The sequence below is a fragment of the Mandrillus leucophaeus genome, unplaced genomic scaffold, assembly GCF_000951045.1.
Source record: "Mandrillus leucophaeus isolate KB7577 unplaced genomic scaffold, Mleu.le_1.0 Scaffold114, whole genome shotgun sequence".
Taxonomy (NCBI): domain Eukaryota; kingdom Metazoa; phylum Chordata; class Mammalia; order Primates; family Cercopithecidae; genus Mandrillus; species Mandrillus leucophaeus.
This window is the reverse complement of record NW_012099654.1, coordinates 3,443,499-3,462,488: the sequence shown is the minus strand read 5'-3', so window position 1 is coordinate 3,462,488 and position 18,990 is coordinate 3,443,499. Positions and strand designations below refer to the sequence as shown.

The following is an 18,990-nucleotide window of genomic DNA, read 5'->3' as shown; positions in this document are numbered from 1 at the left end:
CAACCTGATATTTGGGAAACACAGACTAATAGAAGAAAGGCAAATGTAATAAAGTTAGACTCTGCATGTATACTAATCTTTATTTTCTACTGTAGATTTTAATTCCTTCTTGCCAGTATTTTAGCACTACTAATCTTATTAAACATAATAAAAAAGTTTAATCTACTTAATTTGTATAGGCTTTTAAAGTAATCAGATCAAAGTTTCCTTTACAAGGAAACTCTGTGCTGGTGTACATCTTCTGTGTCTAGTGGGTTGGCGCTATTCCTTTGAGCTGTAAACAAAAAGAGAAAATCAAAGAAAGCAGATTCCAGTAGTCAGACTCTAAACTTTATAACGAAGCTTTACACAGATGCTTTAGAAACACTTTCCTCTCCCAATTGTTATATAGGCAGAGCTAGAATTAGGGGTTTCTTCTTCTGGTATCTGGGAGAACTATGGGATAGAAGCAGAAAAACTGACTTAAAAACAGGAAGACAGATATGTTCTTCAACCGGTCTGTAAGAAAAAATTATTATGGGCTGCTAAGATTAAAACAGGAACACAGCTTCCTCTCATTCGCCACAATTCAAGTACCAGATGAAGAGTAACTGCCCACCATGTAAAGTTTGAAGGGATGGGCTAATACCTTTGACTCCTTCCTGTACTATGCTTAGGCCACAGGAAATTAGACATGGTTGATAAACCTTAGGCTCCATAAAGAGGAGGAGGAAGGAAATAATTACCAATATATTAGTGTGCCCAGATATGCTACAAACTAACAGCCCAGAATCATGCAATTATTCTAGTGTCTTAAAAGCAAATGTGAAGTCACTATTACCAAAGCTTCAGCAGTCTTTCTCTTCCCTTTGATAATCTATAAAACAACCAGAAGTTATATCCCTATAAAAATGTTTATTACTAAACATAGATATACCTTGTGTTGGTATACATCCTCTATGTCTAGTGGGTCAATGCTACTCCTTTGAGCTGTGAACAAAAAGAGAAAATCAATGAAAACAGCTTATAGTGGTTAGACTTTAGACTTCTAAAACCCACCAGTCCTTTGCCATGAGAAAACCAAGTGGAATAAGTGAAATTATGCAAACATTTTATATTAAAATTGGCACATACAACATTCCTATAATTCTCATATTAGAAATCAAATACTATCTTAAGAGAGCTAAAACATTTATATAGGGAAAGCAAAACAGATCTAACAAAATAACTAATACTAAAGATTGGCACTAAACTCAGTATTTATTTTCCCCACAGATATATCCAGATACGACCTCTTCATTCAATAGATTATGTAACTGTGTGCAAGCTACTTTTATAAAGTGAAAAATTATTTTATAATTAATTAGATTATCATCTCCTAATATGTCTGCTTAATAAGGTCCTAACTGAATGCTGCATTCTCTTCAAAGTAAAACATACACAGATGGAAAAGGCCAATCATCTTATGAATGTACAGAGCGAAAAAGATTATTTTTAAAAAGGCTAAGTTGATAATAAAAGGAATTATTTTAGTGTCTCTTTCATAGCCTTCTTTACATACTGAAAGTAGCATTAAAGTTACCTATATATGCATTTGGCTACAAAAGATAAAAACCTAGAAACAATGACTTACACACAGGAAATATTCAAAGAATATTTGACAGAGGAAGGAATAAATTAATGAACATCTTAGATGTGATACATAACACAAATTTCCCTAAATATAAGCTAGAAATGTAAAATATTTTAATGAGGATGTAATTCGAAAACAGAGCAATTTATTTCTTGGGGACAATTTTCATGATAGCAATCAAATTATGAGCTGCATAATGAAGTCTGACATTGATTCATTCATGTTGTACAGGTGAAAAAAGTCAAACATAATGTCCTTTTACCAAGCAAAAAGGTGCTATTCCTTTGGAGCACCGTCAATGGGGACTCACTCCAGAGTTTCAGTCTTGATTCTCATCTGCTTACCAGCTGGCTGACCTTGAGCAAATTTCTTAATGTCTCTGCCTCCATAAAGTGCCCATAAATGAAACCCAATAATAGTTTCAACCTTATAGAATGGTGAAGATTAAATTATATAATCCATGTAAAGTGTTTACATGAATACTAGGTATAGAGAAAGTGCTCCATTATTATTGTTATCATTTTCTAAGAGCAAAAGGACACTATACCTTCTCCAAACTTTTGATCTTAAATAAAAGAGTAGAAAAATCATATTTTCCAGAAACCACCCTGCAAGGGACATGGTTCCTAAGAGAATCTGGAAGGAAGAACAGGGCTTTATTTTCTCTCCGTTTTAAGACTTTACATTCCCTAATACAACCAACTTAATACCCAGGTATAAATTCTGAGGTGGTGAAATTTGGTGATATTTTCCCTCTGCCACTCTGAGTTCCCATAAGGTACTGGGTACTGTGTTGAGATATTTACATATATTAACTTTAGTAGTCACATTAACAATCCCATAGGTAAACAGAGGCATAGATATTATAAACCCAAGTTTACAGATAAGAAAATTAGAAATGTTAATTCACCCTATAAGCTTTATAGCCTTTGAGGCTATAAAGTTAGGACTGAACCTTGTCCTACATCAAAGTAGATATATTTTACTTTAAGCTAGAAAAGCAGCAAATATATTTTATATGAAGAAAGTTCTTTATTCATCATTCCCATACTTGAAAGCTCTCCATCTGGAATTTAAAAATGAATATTTTCTTTATTTAAGTGAAATAATATCCTCTATTTACATACAAATATTCTTCATGAACCTAATTTTGCATTCATATTGAACAGTAGGCTCATAATTAATCCTGGAATTTGAAAGTTCAAACTTAAGAAATATTCAAACCATCTGGTGAAGCATGATAATGCAACACATCAACCCATCTTAGTAAATTCTCTCACAAAGGAAGAGTGGGAGCTTAGTATCACGGAGAAATGTTTGGAATTCCTTTACATGAAATAAAATTCACTGGGTAGGAATAGATTAAAAGTGGGCACTGGCCAACAGGGGATTCTGGATTTGGAGAAAGGACTAGAATGCTGTAGCAAGCATTCCCAGAAGAGCAAAACAATGTATGTTGTAATTATTTAAAATAGAGAAATCAAGCAGTTAAGCAGATTATCAAAGCAATAATTTAAAAATACACTTTTGCCTCCAACTTAATAGTTTATTTGCAATTTTCCATATAGCTTAAAATGTTAATATGATTGTTTTAATAATTTATCTCAATGTGCTTTTACAGACCTGGCTTCAACAAGTTACTGTCTGTCTCATTTCTCATGCAATTTGGCTACTCGGAAGGAAGTCTTTTGCTCTAATGAACCACTAATTAATTACTCCTGATAGCCTTCAATTATCAATGAAGTTTTCTCTTTACTATAAAAGTAGAATATTTTGATCCAGGACTTAGTTCTTAGTCAATAGCATTCAGACAACTGCATTTCTTGATCAAGTATATTATTTATAAAATAAGTGGCCATAAAATAATAAATAGATCCATTAACCCTAAAGAAAAACTAGTCTCATGACTGGTTGTTAGATTGCTCTAAACTAAATTTCTGTAACTTTACTGATGTGACAAATAGTTATAACAGGGCAGTTTAATCTTACCTGATGTCAGGCATTTTTGATGTTTAGGGATATATCTCTCAAGGAGACGCTTCATACATAAATCCTTGGCCTCATCCAAAGCACATTTTCCATCATCATTTCTAAATAATGGATCAGCTCCATTCAAAAGAAGTAACTCTGCCACCTAGAAAAAGGTTGCTTATATAAGGGAACCCAGATTGAGGGTATATTACTGTAAATGTGTGCTAGCAGACAACTCTAAGTAACATCAAATATATCTTTCGAAAACACAGTTTAGATTTATCTATAAAGCCTTGTCCAATAAAAAAAGAATTAAGGTAGTTGCTACTGATTTTAATTCGTTGATACATGAGTTTCTTCTCAATAAAAAAAACTAAAGGAAGAATGAAAGGGAGAAAGAAAAAAAAAGAAGGTGGGAAGAGAAGAAAGGGAGAAGGAGGTAAGGGGGATGGAAGGTGGGAAAGCAGGCAGGCAGAAAGACAGGAGGCAAGAAAGGCTGAGGTAGAAATGTTGGTGGCTCAGCCACTAGTGAAATGAAGTTAGCAAATACACAAATAATTAGTACTGGGCTCTATAATAGTAAATACAATTTTAACAGTTTCCAGGAGATAATTACATCTTCCATCTATACCTGTGCTGCTGCTGCTGCTCCTCAGACTGTTGGGGAAAAAGTGATTAATCTGTTACTACTGTTACTACTTCTCAAACAGCATCCTCTATGCATCTTTCCCTGAGCTCTCCCAATGTCTCACCACCTGCTGCTGCCCAGAGAAAAACGACTTCTCCTTCCTTTCACACACATATTACTGCCCAATATACTCTATATTATGCTTATTTCTTTCCTATCAGTCTCTCCTAGTGTACTCTAACTTTCTTGAGGGTGGGACTATGTTTTTCTTTCTAAAAATAATTTATTATTTTTCAGCAGGAAATTAATGAACATGGTTCAAAATACAGAAGGCTCAGACAAAAATACAATGCAAAATAAGTTTCCCTCCTCTACCCCTGTACTATTATTTTTTCCTGAGTCAGCCCTGGTTAGTTTATTCTGAATTTTTCCAGCAATAGTCTAGTCTAATAGGTATATATATATGTATGTATACATAATATGTGTATACATATTTTTCTTACACAAATGGTCATATATTATATACACTCTGTATTTTGCCCTCTTTCCCCCACCCTCCCAACAAGTCCTTGGAAACTGTTCCGTATCAGTGTAGACTACACTTCCTCATTCTTTTCAGCAGCTAAGTAATAGTACACTATATGTACGTACTATAATTTATTTCACCAGTACCCTATTAATGGATGTTTAAGTTGCTTCAAAGCTTTTACTACAGATATATGTCTTCATATTCCCAGAGACTATCTTAGTGTCTTACGTGAAGTAAACACTAAAAAGTATTGTTTAGTAAAAGAATGAATGTAGGGCAGGAAGGATATGGTGAGTAGGCTTTAAAGTAACATTATACTAAAAGAAGCCTAAATGTCCATGTTAATGTATGGAATGAGAGGAAGGATATAAATTTCTATATAGTATATGTACCTAAAAATTAAAGGTACATATATATTTCCTTTTATAATAAAGCATCCTAGTCTACTAAAATAGTTTGAATCTTTCTCTCTTACCTTTGGTATTATCTAGTTTGTGCCATTCACAAACACAACAGCTACACTTTCCTCATCTTCCTACAATAAAATGATTAGCACAAATCTATATTATGTCAGTTTTTTTTTTTTTTTTTTTTGAGACAGTCTCCCTCTGTTGCCCAGGCTGGAGTTCAGTGGCATGATCTTGGCTCACTGCAAACTGTCTCCCACGTTCAATCGATTCTTGTGCCTTAGCCTCCCAGGTAGCTGGGAAAAGGTGTGCACCACCACGCCTGGCTAATTTTTGTATTTTTAGTAGAAACAGGGTTTCACCTTGTTGGCCAGGCTGGTCTTGAACTTCTAACCTCAAGTGATCCACTCGCCTTGGCCTCCCAAAGTGTTGAGATTACAGGTGTGAGCCACTGCATCTGGCCACTGTGTCAGGCTTTTAAAGAAGACATATATCTCTCTTTTGAGATAATAACTAGATGGTCTCAGGTATACAACATCTCTTTTGAAACTACTTTTTAATCACTTCGTACTCTGAGGTGTGTGTGTATGTATGTGTGCATGTTCTTTTAGTGTTAATTCATGTTTAATTTTAACATGTTAATTCATGCTTAAAATCATAAACGCAATATTCGTACATTGCAAAAAAAGTTAAAAATTACAGAAAGGTATTAAATGGAAAGTCAAGGTCCCTCCCGCACTTATTGTGGTAGGCTGGAAATGCCCCCTCATCCACCCTAACCAAAAGATACCCATGTCTTCATCTCTAGAACTTGTAAATGTCAACTTTATTTGGAAAAAAGATCTTTGCAAATATGATTAAGTTAAGGATTTTGAGATTAGGGGCTTATCTTCAATTATCTCACTGAGCTTCAAATACCATCACAGGTATCCTTAAGAAAGAGGCTGAACAGGATTTCACATGTACACACAGAGGAAAAGGTGATGTGAAGTCAAGAAAGAGGTTGAAATGATGCAGCTAAAATCAAGGAAGGCCGGTGGCCACTAGAAGCTGAAAGAGGCAAGTAACAGATTATCCTCTACGGCCTCTGGAGGGAGTCAAGCCCCACTGATATCTTGATTTTAGCCCAGTGATTCTGATTTTCGACTTCTAGTCTCTACAGCCGTGAGAGAATAAATTTCTGTTGCTTTAAGCCACCCAGTTTGTGCTGGGTTATAGCAGTCATAGGAAACCTATACAGATTTGGGTACCAGAAAGTGGGGTGCTATTGTAACAAATACCTAAAAATGTAGAAGTGGCTTTGGAACTGGAGAGCCTGGATTGTCTTGAACAGACATCTGGTAGAAATGTGGATGTTAAAGATCCTACCAGTGAGGGCTCAGGAGGAGCACATTAGAGAGAACCTGTGTCATCTTAGATAATGCATATATCATCATAAACAGAATGTTGGTGAAAAAATGAACATTAAAGGCATTATTGGCAAGGGCTCAGAAGGAAATATAGAACATGTTTTTAGAAGCTGGAGGAAAGACATTCCTTGCTATATAATACCAGAAAGCCTAGATGTGTCCTGCAAGTTGTGTAAAAGCAGAACTTATAAGTGCTAAACTTAGAAGTTTAGCTGAGGTGATTTCCAAGTGAAGCACTGAGAGTGCAACCTGGTTTCTTCTTAGGCATTATAGTAAAATGTGAGAAGAAAAAGATAAATTGAAGAAAGAACTGTTAGGCAAAAAGGATGATTTGGGAAATTCTGTCCATCAAGATTGGAAAAGATGGTAAAACTTGGAGATTCCTGTAAGAAAAGTGTGCTTTGTAGAGAAGACCAAGGGCATAGCTGGAAAACCTTTGTTAATGCTGAAAAGAGTAGGAATATGACTCACGGACCCATTCAACCATCTCAGCAGAAGCCAGAAATATAGGTGGGCCTGTGGAAAGATCTGTGAAAGATCCTGTTGTCTAATGGCATGAATCCCTGTGACACACGTGGTAAACTCACAAGGTTTTTTGAAAATGCTCTGTCTCAGAAACACTGCATCTTAGACTGAAAGAGACAGAATGAAATGAAGAACTGCCAAGATTTTAGAGACAGTAAATAGGATAATGAAACTACTCACCTGAAAATGTATGCTACCCTTTAAAAGAAAAGAAAAGATAACACCAAGAACAGAAAGTTAGCAATGAGTGAAGAGTAACAGATGGCTGTGATATAATAGAGGTAGACTAGTCAGAAGCTTAGGAGATTAGCAAATAGATAGTCAAAGAGACCCTGGCTAAAACTATAGTCCATCTTAGTGGTCCAGAAGAATGCTGTGTATATCCAAGGCAATGTCCTTTAAGGAGATGCTGGAGAGGAAACTTCTGAGTTACTGGTCCCTGGCTAAATGTAGGCCAAACTCAAAACTCCCTGAAGAATGAACATAGTCTGTAAGCCACACCAGATCCAACAGTAAAATGTAAAAACCTTTCTGATACAGGAAGATTAAACACAACCTCTAACCAATCAATAATTGACCACTACATGGTCTTGAAACAAGGGTATTCTGTTGGAAACCAGGATAAAGATAAAAACAAGAAAAAAACAATTTTGCAAACAGGGTCACAAGGTTGCACATGGTGAGAGAAATAGACTTCACAATCTATCAAACAAAGAAGCAACCCAAGTTGGGTATGTGGGTCAGGGGGACTCAGCATCCAGAGTTGCTATAATAGATTATCTTAAATGTCCAATTTTGGCTGGATGTAGTGGCTTATGCCTGTCCCAGCGCTTTGGGAGGCCAAGGCAGGAAGATGACTTGAGGCCAGCAAGTCTAAACCAGCCTAGGTAACACAAGCAAGATTCTATCTCTACAAAAAATAAAAGTAAAAATAATTTTTTAAAAAGCTGGGTGTGGTGGTGCATGCCTATTGTCACAACCACTCAGGAAGCTAAGGCAGGAGGATCACCTGTGCCCAAAAATTCGAGGCTGCAGTGAGCTATGATCACATCACTTCACTGCACTCCAGCCTGGGCAACAGAGTGAGATTCTGTCTCAAGAGAGACAGAGAGAGCGAGAAGGAGAGAAGAAGAGACATGAAAAGAAACACTAAAGTACGACCCATACACAGGATAAAAAGCAGTCATAGGAACTGCTTTGAGAGGACCTATATTTGCAGAAAAACACTCTAAAACAGCTATTACAAATATGTTCAAAGAGCTGATGAAAGCCATGTTTAAAGAATTAAGAAAAAACATGGTGATAATGATTTATAAAATAGAGAATGTTAATAAGCAGAAAGTTTTTAAAAAATCAAATGGAAATTCTGGGATTCAAAAGTATAATAACTTCACCAGAGGCCTCAACAGAAAGTTTAAGCTGACAGAAAAACAGAATCAGTGAATTTGGAGAGACAGATTAATAAAGATTACACAATCAGAAGAATAGATTTTTAAAAGAATGAATAAAAATGAATAGAACATCAGAGAAATATGGGGCATGATTAAGCACAATAACATACACATTACAGGAGTTTCCGAAAGACAGGAGAGAGAAAAAGGAGCAAAAAAAAAAGTATTCAAAGAAATAATAGCTGAAAACTTCCCAAATTTGATGCAAAGCATTAATACACACATCTAAGAAGCACAACATATTCTTAAAAAGATAAACACAAAGGGATCTATATCTAGACATAATCAAAGTCAAAATGTTAAAAGTCAAAGATAAAATCATGAAAGCAGCAAAGGAAAAATAACTTATCATTTAGATAAGAACCCCAATAAAATTAACATCTCACTTATTAGAAACAATAAGATCCAGAGACAATGGGATGAGACAGTCAAAATGCTGAAAGGAAAAAAAAACTGCCAAGCATGAATCTTATATCTAGCAAAACTATCTTTCAAAAATGAAGGCAAAATAAAGACATTCACAGATAAACAAAAGCTGAGAGAATGTATTGGTAGAAGACCTGCTTTAAAGGAAATACTAAGGGTAACTGAGCTGAAAGCAAGTGACAATAACTCAAATCCACATGAAAAAGTGTATGAATAATGGTAATTATACAGATAATTATGGGAGATAATATGATTGTATATTTATTTTCCTTTATTCCCTTAACTGATTTAAAAAGCAGTGGCATAAAACAATATGATATTGTATTATAAGGCCTATAACATTTATAAATGTAATATACTTGACAATAATGCCACAAAAGAGGCAAATCAGAATAAAGCTGAATTGGAGTAAAACAATGATACCAGTTGGTAACTTGAATCTACAGGAAAACATGCACAGAACCAGAAATGTAAAATAGGAAGCTTAATAAAATAAACTCTACAAGTAAATACTTGCTCTTATCTCAGCTTCTTTAAGAGATATAAGATAATATAAAGTAATATTTGTAACAATATATTGTATTTATAAAATATACAAACATAATACGTATAACAGTCAAAGAACAAAAATAGGGAAAAATAATTTTGCTATACAGAAACAATGTTTCTATATCTCACTGGAAAAAGGTTAGCAAAAGAATGAAGTCAGTTCTGATAACTTAAGATGTATATTGTAAGCCCTAGAGCAACCACTAAGAGCATAACTCAAAAATACACTAAAAAAAATTAAAGGAATTAAATTGTTACACCAGAAAATATTCACTTAATGTAAAACAAAGCAGTATAGGTGGGAAAAACACAAAAAAATGAGACAGACTGAAAACAAAAAGAAAAATGGCAGGTATAAATCCAACCATATCAATAACAACATTAAATATGAATGGATTAAACAACCTAATCAAAAGGCAGAGATGGTAAGATGTGATTCTTTTTAAAAATATACTATCTGGGACATACATTAGATTCAAAGATAACAAATAAGATGAAAGTAAAAGGATGGAAAAAGACATACCATACAAATGGCAAAAGAGACCTGGAGTGCTGGTCTGGTTTGGCTCTGTGTCCCCACCCAAATCTCATCTTGAATTGTATTCCCATAATTCCCACATGTTGTGGGAGGGACCCAGTGGGAGATAATTGAATCATAGGGGTGGTTTCTCCCATATGGTTCTCATGATAATGAATAAGTCTCATGAGATCTGATGGTTTAATAAGGGGAAACCCATTTCTCTTGGCTTTCATTCTCTCTCTTGCTGCTACCATGTAAGAAGTGCCTTTCCCCTTATGCGATGATTGTGAAACCTCCCTAGCCACATGGAACTATAGGTCCATTAAACCTCTTTCTTCTGTAAATTGCCCAGTCTCAGGTATGTCTTTATCAGCACGTAAAAACAAACTAAAACAGTAAATTGGTACCAGTAGAGTGGGGCACTGCTGAAAAGATACCTGAAAATGTGGAAGCAACTTTGGAACTGGCTAACAGGCAGGGTTAGAACAGTTTGGAGGGCTCAGAAGAAAAGAGGAAAATGTGGGAAAGTTTGGAACTCCCTAGAGACTTGTTGAATGGCTTTGACCAAAACGCTAATAATGATATGGACAATGAAATCCAGGCTGAAGTGGTCTTAGATGGAGATGAGGACCTTGTTGGGAACTGGAGCAAGATTGACTCTTGTTATGTTTTAGCAAAGACACTGGTAGCATTTTGCCCCTACCCTAGAGATTTGTGGAACTTTGAACCTGAGAGATGATTTAGGGTGTCTGGTGGAAGAAATTTCTAAGCAGCAAAGCCTTCAAGAGGTGACTTGGGTGCTGTTAAAGGCATTCAGTTTTATAAGGGAAGCAGAGCATAAAAGTTTGGAAAATTTGCAGCCTGACAATGCAATAGAAAAGAAAATCCCGTTTTCTGAGGAGAAATTCAAGTCAGCTGCAGAAATTTGCATAAGTAATGAACAGCTGAATGGTAATCCCCAAGACAATAGGAAAGATGTCCCCAGGGCATGTCAGAGGTCTTCACAGCAGCCCTCCCATCACAGGCCCAGAGGTCTAGGAGGAAAAATGGTTTCATGGGCCGGGGCCAGGGTTCCCAATCTGTATGCAGCCTAGGGACTTGGTGCCCTGTGTCCCAGCTGCTTCAGCCATGGCTGAAAGGGACCTATGTAGAGCTCAGGCTGTGGCTTCAAAGGGTTCAAGCCCCTAACCTTGGTAGCTTCCACATGGTGTTGAGCCTGCAAGTACACAGAAGTCAAGAATTGGGGTTTGGGAACCTCTGCCTAGATTTCAGAAGATGTATGGAAATGCCTGGATGCTCAGGCAAAAGTTTGCTGCAAGGGCAGGGCCCTCATGGAGAACCTCTGCTAGGGCAGTGTGGAAGGGAAATGCGGGCTTGGAGCCCCCACAGAGAGTCCCTACTGGGGCACTGCCTAGTGGAGCTGTGAGAAGAGGGCCACTGTCCTCCAGACCCCAGAATGGTAGATCCACTGACAGTTTGCACCATGTGCCTAGAAAAGTCAGAGATACTCAGCACCAGCCCATGAAGGCAGCCAGGACAGAGGCTGTTCTCTGCAAAGTCACAAGGGTGGAGCTGCCCAAGACCATGGGAACCCACCTCTTGCATCACAGTGACTTGGATATGAGACATGGAGCCAAAGGAGATCATTTTGGAGCTTTAAGATTTGACTCCCCCAATGGATTTCAGACTTGCATGGGGCCTGTAGCCCCTTCATTTTGGCCAATTTCTCTCATTTGGAATGGTTGTATTTACCGAATGCCTGTACCCCCATTGTATCTACAAGGTAATTAACTTGCTTTTGATTTTACAGGCTCATAGGTGGAAAAGACTTGCCTTGTCTCACATGAGACTTTGGACTGTGGACTTTTGAGTTAATGCTGAAATGGGTTAAGACTTTGGGGGACTACTGGGAAGGCATCATTGGTCTTGAAATGTGAGGACATGAGATTTGAGAGGGGTCAGAGATGGAATTATATGGTTTGGCTCTGTGTCCCCACCCAAATTTCCTCCTGGATTGCACTCCCGTAATTCCCATGTGTTGTGGGAGGGACCTGGTGGGAGATAATTGAATTGTGGGGGCAGTTTCTCCCATACTGTTCTCGTGTTATGTTTTAAGGAAAAATCTACTTAGATATCACAGCCCAGGTGCTAGGTATGCTCATTGCTATTGAATGTTATTGCTTTCAGGTATTTTCAGTGAAATATATCCTTTTAGAAAGAAAAAAAGTCTTGAATTCATACTGATATTTTCATTTCAGACTTCATTGTATAGATTTACGCATACCTTTGGTTCTCTACCTACTTGCATGTCTTTTTTTAAAGCTAAACATTTCTTAATACAGTAACCGAATTACTTATTTCTTTATCATCTAATATACTTACAATATTACTGTTAACAATGCCAGTATTACTATTAACAATGAAACTACTAACAATGTTTATTTTGGTAGTTCTTTTTCTTACAGTATATTCCATTAGGGATGAAAAGTCAGAATATTGTCTTTTGAAGTACAAGTTAAATATTCTTTATTTGAAATGCTTGGGACTAGTTTAGAATTTTGGATTTTGGAATATTTGCACTACCCTACGGGTATGATGCAGGCCTTTTTGACACTTTCAATAACATATTTATACCACAGAGCAGAAAATAAGCAAAAAACCCATAGTGAGTAATGCACATAGGTCTTGGCCCCATGTGGGGCACCGTCAGGTGTTGGTGTATCTGGTCTGAACATGAGCTATTTTATTACCCTTTGTGGATGAGTTTGCATGAGGGAATTTGGGCATGTCCAGAAAAGCTGAATTGCAGCTGAAGGGAGCTAAGAGGGTCTTTTTCTCTTAGGGTGACTGAATAAATTGTATGTTGTGTGCCAGTGTGTTGACTGCAATCATCACATGAAATCAGGTGTGAAATTTTTCACTCATGGCATCATGTCAACACTCAAAAAGTTTTGGATTTCTGATTTTTGGGTTAGGGATGCTCAACCTGTACTTGAAAGAATTTTGTTCTCTATCCTACTAACTTCTTATATAAGAAAGTCAGCTGATTCTAGAGGGAGGAAAGTACTTGATTCAATAGTATGATCAAAGGTGAAAATCCATGGGCAAGCTTTAAGTAGAAGTGTATTTCCTTAAGAGGCCTACTGTTTAAGCTAAATAAGTGATGACTGTGATGCCAGCCACTTACTGAAATTTCTCTTCTTGTTCCAGTGAATAACCCTTGGTGGCTTTAAAATATGTCTACAAATTTAACATTCCTACCTCCAGAAGTAGAGCCTGATTTCCCTCCTCAAAAGTGCAGGCTGGAGTTTTAGTGGCTTGCTTTTAACAAATAGTATATGGCAGAAATGACACTATGTGACTTCTAAGGCTAGGTTAAAAAGTATTGTGGCTTCCTCCTTGTTCTCGATCTTGATTCATTAACCCTGGCAGATGCCAGTTGTCATATTGTGAGGACACTCAAGCAGCTCTATGGAGGCATCCATGTGGCAATGAACATGGCTCCTGCCTATAGCTATGTCAGTGAGCCACCTTAGAAAGAGATCTTGCAGCCCCAAACTTTTAGTTGATTGTGTTCCCAGTCAACATCTTGACTACAATCTCATGAGAGACCCTTAGACAGAACCACTCACCTCTGCCACTCTGAAATTCCTGACTCACAGAAACTGCAACATGATAAATGTTTATTATTATTTTAAGTTTTATGGTAATTTGTTAGGTAGCAACAGGTAACTAACACAGAACCTAAATGTAGGTTTAAAGTAGGTGGATACTCAATGAAAGTCATTTATTACTCTTTGGTGAGGGGAGAGCTTTTTAAAGGTAGAGATTACATAAGCAGGCTTCAGAATTCCAAGTATTGGGCTACAGAGGAAATTGGTAAGTGCAGACAGTTGGTGAACAGACTGCCAAAGTATTAGTTACTGCCAAAGTAATGTATTCACTCCCTTGGGATCACCAGCTGGATTTCCAGAAGATTGAGGCTCTAGCTTCTGCCTTTTCCCTTCCTCCATACCTTTTTTTTCATGCTCCTTGATTCTGAATTTGACACAAAACCTCCAGAGATAAACACCACAGCTCTTAAAGCAATCTCCTTATAAAACTATTTTCCTGAAAGAAACCAATGCATTCTGTATTTTCTTTGCTGAACAAAATGTGAATACCCAGGCATAAATTCTTTATGTTTTGCTTGTATATGGCTTGTATATGAATTAGAGATTTAATTGTATCTACCATTGCTTTCAGTTTCCCTAGCTAGTCTTAAATTCCCAATGTAAAGGAGTTTGAAAGGTAGAATTTTTAAGTTGCTGTGTCTTAATAATTTTTAAGGGACTTGACTCATATTGTCCCTGTGATATGGCATTTTTCTCTCCAAGACATTTTATAGCTTTTCCGATTAGATTGTGCCCTTTGTTGTGATTCAATGTCTTATGCTTTCAGAGTTGTAATTTTTTGTAACCACTTCCATGGTATGGACCATTTGATCATAAAGATTTAAAGTCCAAATATTCCAAAATCCAAAAAAAAAAAAAAATCAAAATCCTAAACACTGCCAGTCCCAAGCATTTCAAACAAAGAATATTCAACTTGTACTTCAAAAGACAGTATTCTGACTCTTCATCTCTAATGGAATATACTTTAAGAAAAAGAACTACCAAAATAAACATCATTAGTAGTTTCACTGTTAATAGTAATACTGGCATTGTTAATAGTAATATTGTAAGTATATTAGATGATAAATAAATAATTCAATTACTGTATTAAGAAACAAATGTTTAGCTTAAAAAAAGACATACGAGTAGGCAGAGAACCAAAGTTAAGCATAAATCTATGCTATGAAGTCTGAAATGAAAATATCAGTATAAACTCATGATTTTTTTTCCTTTCTAAAAGGATATAGTTCACTGAAAATACCTAATAGCAGTGGTTGCACCCAGGCTATGGTCTCTGAGTAGATTTTTCCATTAAAACATAACGATTTACAGAAAATACGTGAAGAAATAAGCTAAACAATACCACAAAGAAAAAATGAGCCAAAACCAGAATTTGGGAAATTCTACAGGACAAATAAGCCACATTTTTCAACAAACAGAAGACATAAAACCCCTAAAATATAGAAAGGACTGCTGTAGATTAAAACACATTTAAGATACATAACAAATACATATGATACATGAAGCTTGATGTGTTCTAATTCAAATTAAAACTTTCTATAAAACCACATTTTTTAGATAACCTCAGAAATTTGGATATAGACTGGATGTTAAATGGTATAAAGAAACTTAACTTTTATTAGGTGAAATGATATTGCAAGTATGAAAAATTGTTTTTTATGGGTAAAATAGTATGATGTCTGGGATTTCTTTAAAATACTCCAATAACAAAATCAGTTCATGTTCTAGCCAAACAGGCCAGAGTTCTACCGCATAATAGAATGTATAATCAATTTTCACAAGAGAGTTTACTGAAAGGCCAGGCACGGTGGCTCATGCCTGTAATCCCAGCACTTTGGGAGGCAGAGGTGGGTGAATCACTTGAGGCCAGGAGCTCGAGACCAGCTTGGTCAAACTGGTGAAACCCCACCTCTACTAAAAATACAAAAACTTAGCTGAGCATGGTGATATACGCCTGTAATCCCAGCTACTCAAGAGGCTGAGACACGAGAAGCGCTTGAGGCCAGGAGGCAGAGGTGACAGTGAACGGAGATCACACCACTATACTCCAGCCTGGTTGACAGAGGGAGACTCTTGTCTAAAAACAAAAACAAAAACAAAAAATAGTTAACTGTAAACCCACATAAAATGAATAATCACCATGTCTGAGGTCTATTTTTTCAATATATGTGAATCCCCAAATCAATGCCAACAAACCCCTTCAATTCAACATCCCATACACTCACAGATTACTGGATACTCCAAATAAAATATTTGTTAAAGTTTTGATAGCTTATTTCAATGCCATTGTCTTCACCTACTAACAAAGTAAACCTAATAAAAGAGAAATAAAGGTTAGTCTGGCATGACTTGTTCTTAGTGATGCCTATGATTTCCAAAGAGTACTACATTCTTGCCTATATCTTCTAACCATATATTTAATAACTTGTTGCACATTTTCTAAGGAATAACGCTGAGCTGATCCATTTGTAATTCTCAAATTCCAACTTTTCTACTCTTTTAAAAATGTATTTATTAACACTTTTATTAAGATGTAATTCACATGCCACACAGTCTACCTATTTAAAGAATATAATTCATTGTTTTTTAGTATATTAAGATGGTTGTACAACCATTACCACAATCTAATTTTGGAACATTGTCATTCCCCCTAAAAGAAACCCTTTAACCATTAGTTGTCACTCACCATTCCCCACCCTCTAGACCTCCCATCTCTAATCTGTCTCTATAGATTTGACTATTATGGGTATTCCAAATTAACAGAATCATAAGATGTGGATTTTTTAAATGGCTTTTTCACTTTTAGAAAGCAGGATATTATCTTTTAGTATCTCTCCAATATAACAACTAAGACCTGTAAGATAATATATTCTAGTTCCTTTAACTCTCCAGAATGCTTAAAGAAGCTCACACTCCCCAGATAGTAAGACAAGCATTGGGTTCCCAAGGCTTCCCTGTTTGACATCTTTACCCCTGTGACACCAAAGGCATTTGAGCAATCCAATTCCCAGGGCCTAGGCCATTTCTCTGATCATCCTTGCCTCACGTCACCCCAACTACTGATTTCAGCTTTTAATTTTCATGACTGCTCTCTAGATTTCCACTCCTGTCTTGTCATTCTCATTTTCTCTCACCACTAGTCAGGATATGACATGGTGCCAGAAGCATATGAACCACAGGGAGACTGGAGGATGGCAAGAGGGAATGCAGTAAGTGGGGAAACTGGATTCTGGGAATAGAGGCCTGTGTCTTTGGTTCCTTTAACATCATTGAAGGAACTAATTATTTCACATATGCAAAGGCCAAATAGGAGACAGCCAATGCTAGACTGTGAGGCAGAAATGGATTGGAGCCAAGTTCGAGGTGGGGCAAAGGAACAAATAGGAAAGAAAAGAAGAAAAATTAAAATCCTCAGGGCTCACTTTACTCAAAGGAAGAAAAGACTCTTGATCAGTATAGGTCAGCCCTGGAAAGTAAGGGCGCAAATGGGCTACAGGGTTAGACAGAAGAAGTGCTTTGGCATGAGGTTTCTCTGCTTTCTGACAGAGAAAGGATTCACACTGTCACACGTCCAAGCCTGCATTCTTCTGGCCATTAAACTGGATCCTGGGAAGAATTCTCTCCTCCTAGTCCTCTAAACTATATGCAAAAATGACCACCCATCACAAAGATATACATTATCAAACAAATAAACAAACAAACAATGAAAAACAAACAACAAAAAAATGCCTAAACCCTTCTGAAGTACTGTTTCCTACTATGAAGGAATATGCCCTATCTATTCCCATGGATCCCAGCAGCCTTCTCCACCTCTGCCTATGTTAGGCATTTCTTCTGGAAATAGGCAGAACAAATCTTGATCCCAGGTGGTTAACACCCTTTCCCATCCTAGAAGTTTTTAAACACAGAGGGCAACTTCCAATACATGAAATAAATAATAGGATACCTTCAGCAAGTGCCTCAGCCCTGCAATGTTGTTCCGGGACCAGAAAAAATATGTAGTAAGCTAATATGGTTTCTGAGATAAACCTTGTATACTAGAATTCATAATCTTAATGTTACCATTTATTGTAGTTACTATTAACCAACTGGTATGCAATTATAGTAGTCTGATATTTTAACCTGCAATACAGTTCTGCTGATATATCCTCGCTGATCATTAAGCTGAACTGATCAGAAACATTCTCCTGTATTAGGCCCATTATGAAAGGGACACTAGACTCCATAAAGCTGTAAATCTCCTGTCAGGACTGGACATAACTATTCTTCTAAACTCTATAAAGCACCATACTGAAGGAGTTTTAAAGGAGAACAAGTTGAAAAAAATACTGTGTAACCAAAAAGCTCTGTATGGTTATTAAAAGTAACATGTAAAATGACACCTATCATATTACACACAACAAACCCATCACATAGTAAAATTTCATTATAAATTCTAAGTATTCATTAGCAGAATGAAATTAAACTGAAATTTCTGTATGTTTTTCTATTGTGTGGTTCCAGAGATATTTAATATTTGCAAAATATATTACTTGTTCTACAAATAAAAGCATCACAGTACCTTATAATGTCCATTCATCACTGCATCATGTAGGGGAGTAATCTGGTACATTCCTTTGATATTTACATCTGCTCCACCTTTTAATAGTTCACTTGCTGTCCGATAAAATCCTCCTACACTAGCTTCATGAAGTGCTGTCCAACCTATCATACAAAAAGATATGGCATTTGTTTGTATTTGGCATCTTAATAATGTTTTGTGCTTGCCCTTAAAAAACAACTCTGATTCTAAGTTGTTTCTTTAAAAATATTTTGATTATATGAGTCAAGATAGTATCATCTGAAAGCACACTGTATTATTTGGTAGGTTCAATAAACCTGAAGGACAAATCAAACTCCTACCCCTCAACTCTGTTGTGCAAAAATGTGAAAAGAAACAAAATATTCGAAAGTAATCCTGACCTCTCCAAATAAATAGGCTGTGCAGGAGTCATTATCAACTCAAAGAAAATACTGGTTGCAGGCTGCTTTTCTGCAGAGATGAGGGGAGAAAAGCTTTATTTCTAGTTCAAGGTACTTCCATTAAAGTATCCAACTGGCTGGACTACATATCACTCGATTCAAAATGATATATTCATTTTTTTTCTCCTTCTTTACAAAAAACTTTTTATAGTAGTTTAACAACCACAAACTGCTCCAAGAAAACTAGTCATACGGGCAAATATTCTTTTTCTTTATTGGCCAAAGACAATGGTATAAGTTATAGATTTTTTTTTTTTTTTTTTTTTT

The 18,990-nt window shown here is 36.4% G+C and overlaps 1 protein-coding gene across 1 annotated transcript in view; it reads right to left on the bottom strand.

The window, feature by feature from the left end:
* Positions 1-18,990, bottom strand: part of ANKRD31 (ankyrin repeat domain 31) — a 181,860-nt gene that overhangs the window by 86,950 nt on the left and 75,920 nt on the right. The window contains exons 11-13 of the mRNA XM_011996538.1: positions 18,263-18,405; positions 3,602-3,746; positions 917-969 (exon numbers count right to left, since the gene is read on the bottom strand). Of these exons, the coding sequence (XP_011851928.1) occupies positions 917-969; positions 3,602-3,746; positions 18,263-18,405 (341 nt within the window). The remainder of the gene's footprint in view (positions 1-916; positions 970-3,601; positions 3,747-18,262; positions 18,406-18,990) is intronic.